This window comes from Nyctereutes procyonoides, unplaced genomic scaffold, assembly GCF_905146905.1.
Source record: "Nyctereutes procyonoides isolate TBG_1078 unplaced genomic scaffold, NYPRO_anot_genome, whole genome shotgun sequence".
NCBI classification, from domain to species: Eukaryota; Metazoa; Chordata; class Mammalia; order Carnivora; family Canidae; genus Nyctereutes; species Nyctereutes procyonoides.
The window spans coordinates 810,661-830,901 of record NW_026575033.1 but is presented as its reverse complement, the minus strand read 5'-3'; the positions used below and the strand labels follow the sequence as shown (position 1 = coordinate 830,901).

General features: G+C 36.5%; 1 protein-coding gene across 1 annotated transcript in view; it reads right to left on the bottom strand.

The window, feature by feature from the left end:
- The window catches only part of LOC129504555 (palladin-like), a 417,088-nt gene that overhangs the window by 379,618 nt on the left and 17,229 nt on the right, over positions 1-20,241 (bottom strand). Inside the window, 2 exon segments of the mRNA XM_055317307.1 lie at positions 7,511-8,183; positions 8,186-8,501. Coding sequence (XP_055173282.1) covers positions 7,511-8,183; positions 8,186-8,420 — 908 coding nt within the window. The 5' untranslated portion in view covers positions 8,421-8,501.

The window sequence follows — 20,241 nt, the reverse complement described above, 5'->3', positions numbered from 1 at the left end:
TAGATCCTACTATCTGATTTGGCTGCTGCTACTTTATAACTATATACCAATGATTGTTATTACTATATTAATACTCCATATTTGCCTTGAAAATCAAGTTTGCTTCTTGATTCATTGAGATATCCATATGAACAGCATTGTGTACAGTAGAATCGGCCTATCACAGCATCACAGGTTCATGTGTTGGGCAAGAACAGATGATAGGGCAGTTGCTGTCACTCTGTAATGTTCAAATTGTTAAACAATAGCTCCACAAAACAGAGCCAATATTTCCTGGGTTCATTGATACTGAGCTACCTCATTATACTCACTGGTCTACAAAAGCAGATTCAATATTCATTTGAATATAAATTCAATTCATATTAAACTGCTTTTAGCAGTTAAAGCATTGTAGAGGTATAGGTCATTTTTCACATGGGAATTACAAGTGGGTGGATATTGGATGGAAATAGGGGTTGAGAAAGAATGAAAAGGATAGGAAAGAGGATAAAATAGCATAATAGGTCATATTGCCTTAATTTATTAACTCATAAAAATCACCTATGAGGGGGAATCAGAGATAAGTTTATTTCATTTCAATGAAAATACAGGTGCTACTCTGTTGCTTAATCTCCTTTGGTTTCTAGTTCAATGGTAATTTGATGTTGAGAACACTAATTGTCCCCTGTAAAATACAAAAGACTTAGTTTTTCAAGCCAATGCAAATGTATGGAAAAAGAAAACAATTAAACGATTTAGAAATAAATTAAAGGAAATGATAAAAGAATAAGAAAAATAGGAACCTAAAACATTTTTTTGAAGATTTTATTTATTATTCATGAGAGACACAGAGAGAGACAGACACAGGCAGAGGGAGAAGCAGGCTCCCTATAGGGAGCCTGTTGTGGGACTTGATCCCGGCACCCCAGGATCATGACCTAATCCAAGGGCAGATGCTCAACCACTGAGCTACCCAGGTGCCCCAGGAACCTACAACATTAATTGGTATTGTTTCTGTTGGATTCTGCCCCGTTTTGCTTGCTCCCATCTACCACATATGATAATATGGGGGGGATAATTGGGTTGGTGAAATGACAATATGCAACTCTTGTTAGTCTTCAGATTTTCACTTTCAAAAAAGGTACCACATGTGTATGCATCTGTGTGTGTGTGTGTCTAAATGCAGGAATTTTGTCTTCGGAATGAGAGACTCATATACAAATTTTTCTATCCTCTGTAGTCAATAAATTGGGTAGACTAACCATAGAAGATCTTTGGCAGAAGACTGAGTACATATACCATTCTATTACCATGAATTTAAAATAAGAAAAATTTTAAAAGCTTTAAAACAACTAAGACAACTCAGAAAATTGATGAACTTATAACTCATGAGGGCAAACACCGAAGAGCCAGCATATCTAATTTGCATTGCTTACCACCCAGACATTTTCTAGATGTTATGTATAGACTAAATTATGCCATTCATTTATTGGAAACATTGCTGTGAACATACCAAATACATAACTGGGATAGTAGAGTAAAATAGAAAGCTATTATTTTTCAATGAGTATAAAATTAGCATGAAATATAGCCAGGAGTGAAATTCATTTATATATTCAATTCATATTTACTGAGCACCTATTATATGCCAAGCACCATTCTAAGCTCTAGGGACACAACAAGAATCAGATGGCAGTCCCTATATTCAAGGGTTTTATATTCTACTTAGGAAGACAGACAATGAAAAAAATTAAACAAGTAAAATGCAGAATTTATTGGATAAGTTCTGTGAAGAAAAACAATGAGTGAAATAGAGAGTAAGCTGGGCAGGGCCTTTTCTTTTACATAGAATAGTTAGGGAAGGCCATACTCTGAATGAAGGTGATATTTAAGGAGAGATATGAAGGATGAAGGATCTAATCCTGCATATCTCTGGGGAAAGAGGAAACAGTATGTGCATAAACCCTGAGACAGGAACACACCTGGCATGTCAGAGTATAGCAAGAACACCATTGTAGCAGGAGTGGACCAAACAGGAGCATGGTAGGAGATGAAATCAGAGAGATGGTGCCCTACTAATGTTTATAGGGCCTACCAATTTTACTCTGAGTGAGATAGAAGGCACTGGAAAGCTTTGCACTGTGTTGTGACCACAATTTCATTAAAAAGGATCATGCTAGGTGCAATAAAGAGTATAACGAGCAATGATGGAAACAAGGTGACAGATTAGGAGGGTTATGCAAATATCCCAGGGGAAGATGGTGGTGGCTTGACCCAGCCAATGCTGACGTCCCGATTAGTGGTCTGAAGTGGTCTGATTCTAGGTATATTAAAGGCAGAGCCAACTGCATTTGCTGGGTGGATTAGATGATGTGAGATATGAGAAAAAGAAGAGCCAAGGATGACCCCAGAGTTTTTCTCTTAAATAGCTGGAAGGAAGATTGTCACTTATTGACATGCAGAAGATTTAGAAAGAGAAGGGTTTTGGAGGAGAGGAGATCCACAAGTTCAGTTTTGGATATATTAAATTTGATATACCTATTAGATATCTGAGCAGAGATGTCCAGTAGGCAATTGGTAATTACATGAAAGTTTAGGTTATGTACACCTTCAGCTTTATTGTATATCACAAAATTATTCCCCAAATTATTTATACCTATTTACATTTCATGTTCATGTAACAACATGGTCAATTTTTCATTCTGATAATCTGATGGTAATATCTGGTGTCGCATTGTGAAGATACTCTTTAACAAAAACAAACAATACTCCTGGAACTATACCATCTGAATCTTAACAATCACCACATGTTTATAACCTACTAGCTAGTGGTGCTATTGCCACATTTTCCCAAACCAAAGTAGTCAATAACTGGAATATACTGATACTCCTAGGAAAAAAAAGTGAATCGGTGGTTTGTTTCTATTTTCTTTTGAGGAGATGGAAATTTCTACAGACAGCATGCATAGATTTGTTATGGCTAATTCTCTTGTTTTGGGTCTTGATGATGATCAATGTCTCACTAATGTAAACTAATTTGGAAACATTGGAGGTACTAGATTTTTGATTTTTGAAGGAAAGAATGTAATTTTGTATATTCATTAAAACTTTACTAGGCTAATAATGATGACCTAATAGCCTCCTTATGATTAGGTGTAATTGTACTTAGAATATTAAATGTGCTTGGACTACTGCTGGACTCACTTTTACTGCAATAAGTGGATATTTAAAGGTGTTTTTCTCTGAGTATGTTCATATTTACCTCAAAATACAATTTGAATATGAGGATGGTTTGGACTACTGTTTATAAATTGAGAATAATTTATTTTGTTTGTAGTTACTTGATGGGGAATTTCTGCTTTCCCCCATGCCCAAACATAAAAATGTTTATGTTGATTGACTTACTTTGCAGTATTAACTTACTGCAAAGAAAGAGAATAACCATGAATGGCTCTGTGTGTGTGTGTTTTTTAATAGAAAAATATTGTGGAAATTATCAAGATATAATTTTCTTTAAAGGTATTTGGAATGAATTCCAAGTGGCAGTTTTGCTCAACTCCATTTCTGGAGCTTGTCAGTAAGCCATCCACAACAAGCAAAACAGTAGTGACAGTGGCCATATCTTCTTGTGAGTCACTCAGTACCTGATCAGGAATTAGAAGACCTGAGTTATATTCTAGTCTCTATGATGAATTAATAATTTTTCTATTAGTAGGCAAATAATTCCCTATTTCTCAGTTTCTTTAAAATGGTTTGAAATATATGGTTGCCATAATAAAATATTTTTAAAAATATAAAGTGAAAATGAGAGGTCTCATTTTCATAGTACTTTTGAACTAAAATTCTTCGTGAATTTTTCTCCAACTCACAAAAGCTGAGAGTGGAGGGAACAGGGAAAGTGAGTGATATACGGGAACATGTTTTATAACTACTATTATGAAGTAGTGCATGAGAAATACCAAACACTGGGACATATCAGAAAAATGTGTAAATTCTGACTTGATTTAATTTAATGTAATAATTCAAAATGTTAACAAATAATTTGTGTGTAATTTGAGTAGTATCTAGATTGTATACAGTCTCAGTTACTATACATAAGCTTTCTTCCACCAGCCTTTCTCTTTTTGTTGAGGTTGTGTTGGAACTATGCAAAAATAAAGAAGGAAAATACATTTTTTTCAGTTCTCTTTGTGGTTATATCTGATATTTATGCCATATATTTGTGGGAGAATAAAGTAGAAAAGCCTTGGACTGAACTGGCCTGGCTTCGATCCTACTGTTTCCACCAATCCTCCCTTTTGCTGGGACCACTTTATCTACCTTCATTAAGTTTCACTATGTCCAGTTTCCCAGACCAAATTTCTATTCAGGCCAAATTTAAGTAGCTCCAGGCCAGCAGCTTAGTAGCCCAGCCATGTTAGTCTAACAATTTGTTTCCCTATTCTGGACGCAGCACAAGTTTAGTCACTAAAGTCTCACTTCATTTAACCATACCTGAGTCTCTATTTCCTGAACTGTGCCTCTCCTATTGTCCTTTGGAGCAGTAGCCTTGCCTTTTCCTTAAATTCCTGAAGGGCAGAACTTTCTCCCTGTGCTTCAGACCCTGTATCTGGATGCAGATACCTGCTGCCATCTTTTCCTGTGATGCATTTCTTTGAAGTAAGTCTGGACCTTACCATTGGCAATTGCACCACATCTTACTCACCTGCCCTATAGCTGCTGACTTCTCAATAACTGAATGTCTCTATGCTTACCAGTCATCGTCTGTTGGTCTTCTGCTTATTGGTTACTTCAGGTTCCTCTGATACCCCTTGCTCTCTATGGGTCCTGTTACCTGCTTCTGGGATCTTAGGAGGTAGCCTAGCAATCCATAGGTCTGTGCAATCTCTGGGTTTAGAGTCTCCTGGACTGACTGAGTCTGAGCCAGGTTCTAAAATGCTCCAGAGGAGGGCACATTTTATTAAAGGTAGTATTCTTCATATGAAGTTTCCTTCAAAGAAGATGAACTTTTTAGACTCTCATGTCTCATGTGGAAAAGGAACTCAGTGTTCTTAGGCATTTGGTATACCTACAAATGCATAAAAGAGAGTACCAAAATCTTTGGAACAGAAATTAAGAAAATCCAGTACATTTCCCTCTCAAAATACAAAACAAAACAAACAAAAATTCCAAAGGATACAAAAATGACCAGCTAATTTTAAATAATGGTGCATTTCATCTAAGATTTAATTAACTCTAGAAGGGCATAACTTGTAATGTTTAAGGACATTGGTCATGGACTTTGCTAAACCAGGAGGTGACAAGAGAAAACTAGTTAATAATTCTGTAATTACTAAGTTAACGCCCTCAATCCCAGTAAAGAGAAGGGAGACAGAAGCATGAATTTGATGTTCCCCAGATTACTAAATGTTTAAGTGAACCTTAATATAATAATTATGGTCTGCTCACTTGAACGAATCCTTTGATATTAAACGGAGTGTTTTTGTCATTTTTGAAAGGGGCTTATTTTGTTTTATAAGTAGTATATTTACTTATAATATACTATAATATACTATAATATATATACTATAATATAATACTATATATATACTATATATACTATAATACTGTAATATAATATACTATAATATAAGTAGTATATTTACTTGCCACAGTAATATGTTTGAAAGGGGCTTATTTTGTTTTTTGTTTTTTTTATATTTTTGAAAATTAAAAAAAAATTTTTTTGAAAGGGGCTTATTTTGGAGGTTAATGTCAGTGGAGTCATATGTAGTATGAAAACCTGTGAAACTGTTTTGAATGACGTATGAAAGTATTAGTCATAAAGAATTATTTGTTCACAAGATTAGTAGGTTGAAAGCAGTCTAAGTAGAATCCAAAAGAACCACACAATTTCATCTCCATCATAGGCAAAAATGATAAGAAAAATTCTGTATCAAAAAGATACATAAATGCAGAATTTAAGATGACATCTTGAACGGAATGAATCCAGTAAGAAGTTTTTTACTGCCCCCTGCTGTCAGTTTCTAAAAGAAATATAGTAAAATTACTGTAAAAACTGACTCCAGAGGAATAGTTGAACAAATTGGTTGGAAAAAAAAAAATTCCCTGCCTTTAATTACACCACTTTTTAGCCAATTATGCTAATGTTTACTTCATGTTTGTGTGCAATAACCTGTCAAACTAAGAGACCAACTCTAGCAGAGTGTCTATTAGTTGATGTAGGGTAAGAGGTCAAGTTTGTGGCTTGTGAAATGCTATATTAATAAGAATGTACCAGTATTGCAATTTTTAGCCAATGATGCCTACTTAACATTTTGCCAAATTTCACAATTTTGAGTTTACTTTTTAATATTTACGTAATCCAAGTAAAACATCCTTCATTAAAAAAAGCAAAACTTTCAAAATAACTGAATGAATAAATGGCTTATTTTTGTAGTATAATCCAGTTTGTAATGTTATTTTCATTTTGGCATATAAAATTAAGTAATGAGAAATAATAAAAGTATTAGATACTACTAACACAGCAGTCACAAGGGGCAAAGCACTGTTTTATTTTTTCACATATTATTTTACTTGGTCCTTATGAAATAGAATGAGGTAGGCATTATTTTAATTCCCATTTCACAGATAAAAAAACTAAGTCACAAAGTAACTTGCCTCAATGACACAATTGGCAAAAGGTGGAGCCATGATTGGAAACACTGCAATTTGATTCCAGGGTCACCCTTCTTTAACTTTTTGCAGAGAAAGTATGAACTCTGCAAGAAGGAAGAACTCTAGACATTAGAATAGTCATGGGGGTGTAAGTGTATATGGATTCCAACTAGCCTCATGTAATTGCTCATGTAATTGTTTGTTTGTTTGTTTTGTTTTGTTTTGTTTTTTGCTATACCTCTGGCTGTAGTAGCCAGAGCTGGTGCATGAGCGACAGAGCTGTATGACTTTCACCATGGTTTATCTTTCTTTGTTTCCTTGGTTGCATCACATCGAAGGTATGTGGGTGTGCTTTTTTAAACTGAATATGTGCCCACTTAGCCCAGGCATTAGATCAGATTATATATTTGGGGGTAAATCTTGTGGTTGGCCTCTGCATATCTGTGCCTTACATCTCTGTACTGGCAGAAAACTTCCAGTTTTAGCCACACTTTCAACCATCTTCAGCACCTCGTATTCAAGTTATGCACACACTTTCATGGTACCTTAAATGAATCAGTTTACATTTTAAGTTTCCTGGGATGTTATTCATACCAGAGTCCTATTTAATAACCTATTTGTGCTCCTCTATGCCTGTCTGATACTTTGCCTTCTCCTTAGTAGCACATGGTTCACGATAATAGGCACATCCCACCAGTGATATCTACTACAACTAGTATTTGCGATTCTGGGATGCTTTTTCCTTGCAGGTATTTGAAAACATCATGTCAGGCTCCAGAGGGCTCACTATACAGGAAATTTCTTCTCATTGAACATTAAAGTAAAATTAAAAGTCAACACAAATCATTTGATATTCACAATAAAAAGTTCTTACCTGACTCGAGGAGTTGGGTTTCCAGTGACTCTACACTCCAAGTAAACTCTACTTCCTTCTGCCACTTCTTGGCTCCGAAGCTTCTGGATGAATCGTGGAGCTGAGGGGAAGTGGAGTGCATTCTGGGGCTGTGGGTGAGAGATGTTATTGGTTGGCACTGCCTTGTCCTGGTCTGCTTGGTAGCAGTGCCTGGCTTTGGGTAACTTGACCTTTGCTTCTATCTCCTGTTGGTCTCCAGTGGGGCTCTGGCTGGCTGAGGCACTCATCAGGGTTGACGGCTGATTTTTAGGAGACAAGTACCCACTGTCTGGTGATGAGGACTCCCCAGTTGGGCTTCTATTTCTTGGCTTTGCTGCTTCTCTAAATATGGATGTCAGCTCCTCAATGAAATTAGCTGCCTTGTCACATAGCTGGCTCTGGGGGCCAGTCTTAACTTGATATGCTGGTTTGGGCTTTACATTTGTGTTGGGAGTTTTTGCACCATGTTTTTCAGCCTTTCGGAGGCTCCGGATATAGCTGGGACTGGCAAGCAAGGGTGATTTGGCAGGTTTCCTCTTTGAAGCAGATGAAGAGATACGGTCAGTTTGTTCTGGCAGAGGTTGGACAGGTGTTGGCCTGTTACCATGAGGTCTTCCGAAGGAGGTTGGTTCTCCAAATCTGGTCTCCTTATGGAAGGATTTTCACAGACACTTACAGGAGAGGTGTTGAAAATCTGTGAGATCTCCTTTTCTGAGTCAAAATCTTCTGTTTCAGAGTTGGCTATCGCTCTCCGGGCCAGATCAAGACTCTTGTTTATCTCTTCCTGGCTGAGAAAAGCAGAGAGCTCAGGGAAGAAGTCAGCCTTCTTGCTTTCTTCCTGCATGTCTGACAGGGAATCGTAGAAAGAGTCATGGGAGGAAGTCTCCGACATATTTCAATAGTCTTCATACACTCTTTGTTTGCTCTCAACAGGAAGGCCAGAGGCACTGGAAACCAGTTTATTTCTTGTGTTCTGCAAGACGACATAGAGAGAATTGCCGTTAGTAGTAATGGTTGTGTGTGTGTTTGTGTGTATTATCATAATACTACTAATTTACAAGTTGGGAGAAACATTAAAGTGAACAAATAAAGTTTTGTAAAAATACTTTTTTCTCTCTTCTTCAAGTTGGGAGAAATATTAAGTATACTTGCATTTATTATTTATCACTTTAATTTAATATTTTCCCTGTGAGTGAATATTACGTATCTTACTAACCACCATTGAATAGCTAAAAAAAAATATCTGCAGCAGGCATTAAAAATATAGTAGGGAATTCTGCTCTTCTTAGAGCCTCCTTCTTTTCTATCTCCACTATATACCTATATACCTCATTAAAGCTCTAATTTCATTAATATTATGAGATTAGTGGCTTATTGATATTTTAAGTAAATCTGATTCTGTTTATCTCACTCTAAACCACAAATATATTTGGATTTCAACTTTAATTTATCTTTAGTTTTCAATGAAATATTTGAAATCTTGTTTCATTTTTCCCTTGTGTCCATTTATATGCATTCATATTTACTCATTCAATAGTTATTTCAACACATAATTAATAATAACTTATTAAGTTTCAGGTGCTAGAGGTATGGTCATTTTCTAGACTGGAGATTGGCAAATTGTTTTACCAAGGGCCAAATGTAAATATTTTTGACTTTGTGGGCTGTATGTCTCTGTTGTACAAAGACACAATGCCTCTGGCCTTCCTGTTGAAAGCAAACAAAGAGTGTATGAAGACTTGAAATATGTCGGAGACTTCCTCCCATGACTCCTTCTACGATTCCCTGTCAGACATGCAGGAAGAAAGCAAGAAGGCTGACTTCTTCCCTGAGCTCTCTGCTTTTCTCAGCCAGGAAGAGATAAACAAGAGTCTTGATCTGGACTGGAAATCAACTTTGCATTGCGACATGACTGGCCAATGACAATATATAAATGAATAAGGATGGCTATGTGCCAACAAATCTTTATTTATGGACACTGATATTTGAATTTTATATGATTTTTACATGTCAAAAATATTATTTTTCCTTTGAATTTGATTTTTTTTCAACAGTTAAAATATATAGGGACACCTGGGTGGCTTAATCGGTTCAGCATCCGACTCTTGATTTTGGCTCAGGTCATGATCTCAGGTCATGAGATCAAGCCCCGTGTCTGCTTGGAATTCTCTCTCTCCTTCTGCCCCTCCTCCCACCTCCCTCTCTCTCACTGTCCTCTCTTGAAAAAAAGAAAAGAAAAAGTATATATATATATATATATATATACACAGATTTTATATATATATATATATATATATATATATATACACACACACACACACACACACACACATAATTGTTAGTCTGCAGGTCACATAGAAACAGGTGGTGAGATGGATAGATGGATAGGGTTTGGGTCAGTTTGCTGACTCTTGATCTAGACTGAGGTCACAGTCCTTATATTCAAAGAATTAAAAGTCATATGGGATTGTAAAGGGGAGAAGTAGAAAAGACATTAAACAAATAGCATGATATAAAAATTAGAGTATTAAAGGAAAACTAAAAGAGCTTTGTTGCTATGAGAACCTAACAATCTTTTAAGGACATGTGAGAGAACTTTGTGCCTTGTATAGGACATTTACATGGAAATACCACCAGCATTTCTATGTTCATTATATAGAAATGCCACTACTGGTTTCATGATCTGCAAAATAATGGGGCAGCAGCTGAAATTCCACTGGATTTTGAACTTAATGTTATGAGGTAATGACTCTCCTGTTACTCTAAGTATGCTATTCTTTTTCTATATATTGTTCATAGAATGATAGAGGGAAGATCTGGAAAACTTCAGAAGGGAAATTTGCCTCAAGGTTGAGTCTAGATGTCAACAAAGGAAGCTTGTTGGATGTTGTGAAACTTTATAGGTTGGGTCAGGAGTAAACTTAGTAAGAAATTCATTCTCCATAAGGTAAGTGTTCCTCAGAATTGGGTTGCTTGTCCAGAAGCAGTTTCCCATCTAGGGATTCTTAGAGTGATGAGATTTTGTCTTATTAAGTGACATGTCATTTTCTCTCCTATGACCAAAAATGAGCCAGCTTGCATTTTTGACTCCTGTAAGTCTCCAATCTCAAAGAACATTATGTAAAGGGGTTCTAGAAATCTACCTCAAGGACTTACAACCACATAGGATACAGTGATTCATAGAATCTGTCAATTTAACAGAAGATATATAATCAGATCCTAAAGCTCAATATTAACCTACCATGTTTTCTTTAGTCAAAAGTTGTACTGGTGTTTTAGGCATCCTCTTAGAAAGATTACTCTGTTATACTTGAATTATGAGATCCTCCACATTCTAGTGCTATCCTATCTATTAAACCATATTACCCCCTATTCTCCTAGTAAATCTTACAAATCCATTGGACTGGTTTTGTCACTGTCTGCCTCTTTATAATATTATTGTAATTCCTTTGTCCTGTCTGTGCTCCAGAATGGAATCATTTTGATTCCTCACTGATTCTTTAAATATAGTTCATATATGGAGAGAGGATGTATTCAGTTTTGTATATTTTAATATGTTTTGTTCACGAGAAGCAGGCAGTTAATATAAGATTTCGAAAAGGCACATCAAACATAGAGATTATTATGTATATAACATATAATATAGAAAAAAATTAAATATGAAAATATATAGCCTGATTTTTAGGTTTTTTTTCACATACTTTTCATCCTAAGTACCTATTAGCTTTTACTTTCCTACCTAGCCTTCTTCCAAGACTTAAGTATCAGGAACTAGAAAATTCTCTTTCAGTTTGTGTGTCACTTTCCCTTAAGGTCAAAGCTTTCTGAATCTCAAAATCCAGAAACGTTGGTAGGAGCTTGGAAGTTTATGAAGGTAGAAGGAGAGACCACATACTAGTGTTCTAGTGGTCATGGTTCTCAGTGGGAAGCCAAATCTGGGGAACAGTAATAGAAAGCTTGGAGCTTATGCTTCTCCCTCTATGTCTCTGCCTCTCTCTGTGTGTCTCTAATGAATAAATAAATGAAATCTTAAAAAAATGGGGGGGGGAATGCCTGGGTGGCTTAGTGGTTGAGCATCTGCCTTTGGCTTAGGGCAAGATCCTGTCCCGGGATTGAGTCCTGCATCAGGCTTCCTGCGAGGAGCCTGCTTCTCCCTCTATGTCTCTGCCTCTCTCTCTCTCTCTGTGTCTCATGAATAAAGAAAGAAAGAAAGAAAGAAAGAAAGAAAGAAAGAAAGAAAGAAAGAAAGTTTGGAGCTTGTTTCTGGCCACAAAAAAAAAAATAGTAAAATCATGGCAAATATACAAGCACCAAAATAAACATTCATGTGAGGTTTTATTTACCTAATTAATGAGGAAACTGGTAAGATATATAAGTATTTCTTCTTCTTCTTTTTTTTTTAAAAAGATTTTATTTATTTATTCACGAAAGAGACACACACACACAGAGGCAGAGACACAGGCAGAGGGAGAAGCAGGCTCCATGCAGGGAGCCCGATGTGGACTGGATCCCGGGTCTCCAGGATCAGGCCCTGGGCTGAAGGCGGCGCTAAACTGCTGAGCCACCCGGGCTGCCCTGATATATAAGTATTTCAAAGCAGACTCTAAAGTATATGGATACATATATAAGTATAACATATATGTATATATAAGTATGTAAGTGTATATGCAGACAATCAAGAATGCTAAAATGAATTTACTAATAAATTTGAAACTGGTTAATATATAGAGAGCAATAAAATATAATGTTTGGAGTCATTTCTATGGAGTACAAACTAATAGTATTTTTACTGGAAAAAAATTATTTGTATATCTATCCTGAAGTATAATTTACATTGTTACCAGATTTTTACAATTTACAAAGTTATAAAATTACCTAATTAAAGACAGTAAATATACAGACCACAATAAAATCAGATGACCTTGGAAGGTCTAGAGACCCTGCTGAATATTTCATTGAAAAGATACCAGTTCTGTATTGCTTATTTTAAAGTCTTTCATAGTTTGTCCCGAGAAGGCAGATTAGTTTCTCCCAGGACAGAACCTTGAATTACAATTAGCCTTTCAGTCAGCAAAAATGGTAGATGGTTTAGGAGAAGTCAAGGTCAGGGTCAACTCTTAAAACATGTGAAGATATAAGCTACCAGGCAACATTAACTCAGAAGACATGAAAATTGGAAGAGAGAGATGCTAGGGCCAAAAGTATATTTATATTCTGAAGGAAAAGCAGACCATATTTTCATTTCTTGCAAAATTTTTCTTTGGAAGAGAAGTTTCTTTTCTTTGTTGGTCTGTTTATTTGTTTTTGGCCTTCGAGAAACTAATTTTTTGTATTGAACTCAGTGTGAGAGAGATTGGAAAATGTAATTTTAAAAAAGACAGGTTTCTGCCCTCATGGACCTTAGTGTATAGGGGATTTAAATAAGTAATGAGCATATATAATTTAGCGTGTCAAGAGCTATGATGAGAGAAGAACAAAGTGTTATGTTAGCACTCAGAGGGGATAACAGGGTTATATGATCAAGAAAAGTTGTATGGAAGATGAAGCCTATAAAATGGTATGTGAAGAATGAGGGAGAGTTAGGCAGGTAAAGAGAACACCAGCAGAAGGATGGACAAAGTTGTGGATCCCAGGGAGAGTACGGCAGACTCAACTCAGAGAGGTTTGGTGAAACAGAAATCTATCTGGAGATGGGGGAAAGTCACCAGAGAAAAAGTTAGAAAGCAAGAGTGGTGTCAGAGATCCTGAAACCATGTCAAGAACTTGAATTTAAAAAAAAAAAAAAAAGAACTTGAATTTTATCTTAGGTGCAGTTAGAGGACAAAGAAGACTGTTAAGTACATGAGAAATATCACCAGAGTTGCATTTTAGAAAGAAACTCAGGGATTGAGTCAGGGGAAGAGGAAGACAAGATGAAAGTCAATGGGAAGGCTTGTGTCCTATTCTCAGGCTGTGTATATTTATCATTGCTTTATCTTTGGTTGCCCATCATCTGAACATCCTTATTAGTTTTGGATAATTCCTCATGTTTTGAGCCTCAGTGAGAAACTAAGCTCACTTATCATAATGGAACATGGATTCTCCAAATATTTGCTTTCCCAGCCCCTTGGAACCTGGCACAAGTCTTGACACATGGCAATTATATGCATCCATCTTGAACTTCAAGGCAGGTTCCATGGAGAAAACATTCTGAGTTCTGGTAGTAGCTGTAGATGCAGAAACTTGCAGTATGGAGGGGCAGGAGTGGTGGCTGTGGAGAGAGTGGGAGGTGGAAGCTGTGGTGTGGACCATTTAGCTGGTGGTAATGGTGTGGACCATTACCACAGCAGTGGTAGCCATACATGAGCCTATTTCTGGCCTTGTGGTCTTGCTTCCAGCATACACTATGGGCCTCATTCTGTGAATTGCCACAAGTCCTATCAATAATTTGTTTTGAAATAAATAAATAAATAAATAAATAAATAAATAAATAAATAAATAAATAGTTTTGCGCTCATGTTGAGCAAAGAATATTTCTTCCATTAAGGAGCACAACTAATAGATTAAAAAAAAGATGACAGAAGTCTGAAGAAGTAACACTGGGATGGACAACAGTGAATTGAAGCAATAGGTAGAAGATAGGACAGAAATCTGATTGATTAAATGAAGAGATGAGGCAGAGGAAAGATTATAGATTTCTTATTCAAACAATGGGTTGGATGGTGCCATTAACTCACATGATACAAATAGGGGAAGAAGTTTTGAGAAAAAAATTTTAATTTTGATTTGCACCTTTTGCAACTAAGAACTCTGTTAGCGATTTCTGGAAGGCAATTTGAGATACTGGTTCAGAGTACATAATAAAAGAGAGCAAAACTAGATTGGGAATTATTAGCCCATGGGTGGTACTATAAGACATGGGGGTAGATAAGGTCATCAAGGAAAGAGAGAGAGAAAAGGAAACAATCCTCCAGAGAGTTTGGAAAACCAGGAGACTAAGGTGTCATGGAAACTGGGCAAGGAAATGTCTTGTGAAGGAGGAAGTATCTCTTTGACTTAGCAACTGGAAACATTTAGCAACATTGGCAACAGCAGTTTTGGTGTATGTGACAGAGATTTAAGCCAGGTTCCACATATGTTGAGAAACTCTGAAAGGAAAGAAAATATAGATTGTATATATGCTATTGACTGTTTTGAGAATTTTATAGAAATGAGGAGAGACAGAGTTAGTAGGTGGACAAAAGTATGAAATCTAGTGGGTTTCTTTGTTTAAGATGTGGCTCAGGAACATGTTTCAGTGCTAATGGAATTAGATAGGTGAGAGGAAGAAGCAGATGACCCATGTAAGAAAGTGGGGGTGATGAATAGACCGGGTCTTCCAGGATGTAAGAGGAAATGGATTATTATAGTACAAATGACTTCAGATTGGAAGAGAACAGTTCTTCCATTATTAAAGGAGAGAAATAATTGAAGTGTGTATGTGTGTGAGAGAGAGAAAGAAAGGGAGAGAGAGAAGGGGCAAGAGGTAATCTAGATAAATTTGTAATTGAAAGAAAGGAGAGCTCCTATCTTGAGATTTTGGAGGATTGGGAAGTTTATGAGGACAGGAAACAATTTGAAATAGCTGATGTAGAGAAATGGGAACATTTCCTTAAGGATTTATGGGCAGGGGTGCCTAGGTGGCTCAATGGGTTAAGTGTCTGCCTTCGGTTTAGGTCATGATCTCAGGGTCTTGAGATTGAGCTCCATTTCAGGCTCCCTGCTCAGCAGGGAGTCTGCTTTTTCCTCCCCCACTTCTATGCACTCTCTCTCTCAAATAAATAAAATCTTTTTTTTTTTAAGAGGGATTTATGGGCAAAGGGGAGGACCTAGTTGAAGTTAAATGTATTTATAGCATCATTAATCAGTGTGATTGCCCACTTCTCTTCACCAGAGCTCAGCAGTCCAGATGAAGTTGTGGAGATAAGATGCTCCAGGTTTTTACACACAGGTAAAATGAAAGGGGAATGGTTGAGGTCATTGCGAATAACAGCAAGATGGGGGGTGGATTCTAAAATCTACCCTGGATTTGGATTCATGGGTAGGAGTTTGATCATAAAGAGCTTAAGGAACTGGAGGCCCAATGAAAGCAAAGGGAAGGTGTAGTGGGAATAACTGAATGAGAGATCTGGAAGGATGTATCCAGACAGTGAAAGGTCTGAACTGATCATTTTAAAAGCAGGGACTTTTGACTCCTGATTGCATTTAGAGTGTGACCATGTGAATGTCTTTGTCTTTGAAGAACAACGCCAGAGTTTAGTAGTCCCAACAGAGATTTTATGATTGACAAAACCTAAAATATTTATCCAGGCTTTTACAGGAAGAGTTTGCCAACCCCTGCTATAGAACATCAGCTACTTAATAACTTCATCTAGCATAAGCACTACTGATAATAATCCTGATAATGATAATGGCTAACAATGTACTGCTCACTGTGAGATAGGCATTATGTCAAGCACATTTATTTATTTATTTATTCATTCATGCATTTATTTATTTATTTACTTAAAGCATCATTATTTAGATTATTTCATTTAAAATTCTCATAGCAGGCACTAGTTTACAAAGAAGGAAACTGAGGCAGAAAATGTGATTAGAAGAGCCAAGATTCAAACCCAGACAATGACTTCAGAGCTCATTATCTTAACCATACACTTAACTACCAATATATTATGGTTTCCACAACCAAGAATCTTAAGCAATATATCATACTAATAAAACTGTGGATCAGTTTTCTGCTATTTCTGCTAATATCAGAGTTCTGCTATTGATTTAACTATACTTAGTGCAAAGTAAACATAATAGGATAAATTTTAAACCTTCATAAAAAACATTATATGAGGAAGCTTAAAGTAAACTTCTGAATGATGAAACACTTTTTAGTTCATTTTTTAAAATAAGGAGTGTTTGCTGGAGGCAAATTTAATCACCTGCTTATTAACTTGTATTTTGGTTTTAAAGAGGCGCCATCTGACAGGATCCAGTTGTGAGGATTAGGTATAGCTTAAAAACTGCTTGCACAGTGAAAAAGAAAATAATAGCTCTATAGGTTTGTGTTTAATTTGCAATCCAGTTATTGCTGCTAGAACATGCACATGGGCTAGGGAAAATGCTCATTCAACATGGATGAACAAGGGAGGTTTCCAGGTGGCCCAAACTCACTGGAAAATCATGCTTCAGAGATTTTCATGTCAGTCAACACCCCACAATTAAAAGGTTGTAATCAAAAGAAATACAACGGCAAACATCTCCTTTATTTCCCTGAGATTTTATGTTTTATTTCAAATAGCACTTCTGGTAATTCTATGCTGGTGTAATAGACACAAAATGAAATAGAGTGAAAAGAACTAATTAGGTGTCTTTAATGAGTAAAGAGGTGAGATAAATGCCAAAAACATTAGGGGGTTTCAGTTTAGCAGGCGGAATAGAAAGATTTTGAAATTTTGAGGAATAAAGCATTTTCCTACATCTTTAAATCTTCTCTGCCCCCTGACTCTATGCTCTTAAGGAATTTGAATTGCTTGGAAATTTTTTTCTTTGTATTTTTCTCTTTCATATATTCTGCATCCATTATTAATAATTCAGCTTAAAACTCTGATAAGCCACAGTCATTTTCTAATTTCTTGGAATTTGTGTAGGTCTAGCTTCTTCCCCATGGGAGACATGGCTCTTTGTTGGCCCTGTGTGTTTTATCATTACATTGACAAGAAATCAATTGAATGATCATTTATTTATCACTTAATATGCTCCAGGGAAGCTTCAAGGAGGGCAAAGATGAGCCAGGCATAGTTTCCCTCCTTTAATGATTTTATAATCTAATAGATGGAATTAGAGGGATAGGACAAGAGTGAGAAATAAATACATGGAGAAACATGGTAATTGCTATTAAAGTAGTTTAAACATCTTGTAGTAAGAGACCGAAGATGGTGGGAGAGAACATATTTACAAATTTGGCCATGTCATTCTTTTAATATTTGTTTTCCAATGGTACTTTCCCAGTGGAGAAGAGAAGGTCCAAAACATGATATGCAGGTTATCTATGTGCCTCTGGACAGCCTTCCCTGAAGGAGACTCCAACCTAAACCAACTCCATCTTCACTCTGACACATGCTACCACCATGCCTTACTGGCCTATTTGCCATTCCTTGAACATTCCATGTTCTCTCCCATCTTCATACTGTTCCTTTTACCCTTCCTTGCTGTTTTTCTGTTTCAAACTCCAGTTTATCCTTAAAAACTTAATTCCACTTCCTTTTGGTGATTTCTGGTTCCCCAGTCAGTATAATTCTCTTTCTTCCAAACATGACACTCTGCACAGTATTTTATTATAACATTCATCTTACTGAATTACTAATATGAGTTAAACAACTCATACTCCATTAGACTGTGAACACTTTGAAAGAGGATATGTAACTGACCGTCTTTGAATGCCTAATGCTCAGCACAGTGTCTGAGTCATGGCAGATGATGGAGAGAAACTAAGAAATACTTGGTACTTGAAATGTGGATTGAACCCTAAAAAAGATTTGATGGGAGACAGAGCCATACAAAGAACCAAGGTAGAAATGTTTCATTCCCCCCTTGCTCTCAGCCATCCAGATCTCACTGCAGCACTTCTCTAGGACTTGCTGTCCTTAGTGAAGCATTGTTCTGCTCTTTACATGCTGTTTCATCTGTCTTACCAATAGTTACTCATCCCCTGAGCTCTGTTTTCTAGTAAGAACTTGATAAGGAATCAGTACTATATATTAATAGCTGTCAATGTAAAAATACAAAATACATGCTCATTTCCCTAATACAAGACAGTAGTAGGTCTGACACAGCATTAATAAAAACCTTATCTATAAAGACATTGATTTTTATGTTTCTCAATACTTGCCAAGAAACTTTCTCATGAAAAAATACAGAACCAGAAAAACATTTTTGTTTTTTGGCATTCCACTAGACAATTCTGTAACCTTTGATGATGCTCTTTGGCATGGATGCTAGCTAGCAAGCTCAGAGTTAAATTTTGAATCATAGAAATACAAATGTTTTTACTCCCCTCTCCTATTTTTTTTTTCTCACTTTCTCGGTTTACTTATTTAGTAGCATATTTTTGTTGAGTGCCTATTGTGTTAGGCTCTTCTTTTACAGGCTGGGGACACAGTTGTAAGACAGAATTCTCTGTCCTAAGGAGTTAACATTCTAAAGAAGAAAAGGCAAAAGTAGGAAATTGATATAATGTCAGGTTCTAAATTTCTTATGCTTGGTTTGGTCTTAATCTTTTAATTGATTTTGGGCAATTGCATTGTGCTTTTGTTGTATACAGTCTCAAGTTATCTTTGAAAGTTGTTAAAGTACAAATGAAACAAAACAAAAACACTAAATATAATAAAATGCATATTTATGTGTTAATATTGGTGTTTGCAAACCATGGCTGTTGTAGGAGGCATGCTGTTGGTGGGAGGGTGGTAACAGTCGCCAGAGGATACTCTCAGGCTAGTGGTGCTTTGTGTGCTCTCAAATTGTACCATGCAGGCAGCTGCGGGTATCCTCATGGTGCTCTGAAGGCAAATTTTTCCAGGTGAACTTTGACATTTATGTATGATGCCAAACTTTTTTTTTAATTTTATAAATTAATTTTTATTGGTGTTCAATTTACCAACATACAGAATAACACCCAGTGCTCATCCAGTCAAGTGTACCCCTCAGTGCCCGTCACCCATTCACCCCCACCCCCCGCCCTCCTCTCCCTCCACCACCCCTAGTTCATTTCCCAGAGTTAGAAGTCTTTATGTTCTGTCTCCCTTTCTGATATTTCTCACACATTTCTTCTCCCTTCCCTTATATTCCCTTTCACTATTATTCATATTCCCCAAATGAATGAGAACATACACTGTTTGTCCTTCTCCGGTTACTGTGGCCAAGTTCAAAAAGGGTGTTGCCTGAGTTCTCCTCTGGGATTTTGATGGAATCTTGTCTCACATTTAGATCTTTCATCTATTTTGAGTTTATCTTTGTGTATGGTGCAAGAGAGTGGTCCAGTTTCATTCTTCTGCATGTGGATGTCCAATTTTCCCAGCACCATTTATTGAAGAGACTGTCTTTCTTCCAGTGGATCGTCTTTCCTCCTTTATCATATATTAGTTGACCATAAAGTTCAGGGTCCACTTCTGGGTTCTCTGTTCTGTTCCATTGATCTATATGTCTGTTTTTGTGCCAGTACCACACTGTCTTGATGAACACAGCTTTGTAGTACAACCTGAAATCTGGCATTGTGATGCCCCCAGATATGGTTTTCTTTTTTAAAATTCCCCTGGCTGTTTGGGGTCTTTTCTGATTCCACACAAATCTTAAAATAATTTGTTCTAAGTCTCTGAAGAAAGTCCATGGTATTTTGATAGGGATTGCATTATACGTGTAAATTGCCCTGGGTAACATTGACATTTTCACAATATTAATTCTGCCAATCCATGAGCATGGAATATTTTTCCATCTCTTTGTGTCTTCCTCAATTTCTTTCAGAAGTGTTCTATAGTTTTTAGGGTATATTTTGAGAACCATTTGAATGGTAAATGGTTCTCCAACCTTTTATTTTCAGGTTGTAGGTGTCCTTCTGTCTAAAATGAGTCTCTTGTAGACAGCAAATAGATGGGTCCTGCTTTTTTATCCAGTCTGAAACCCTGCGCCTTTTGATGGGGTCATTAAGCCCA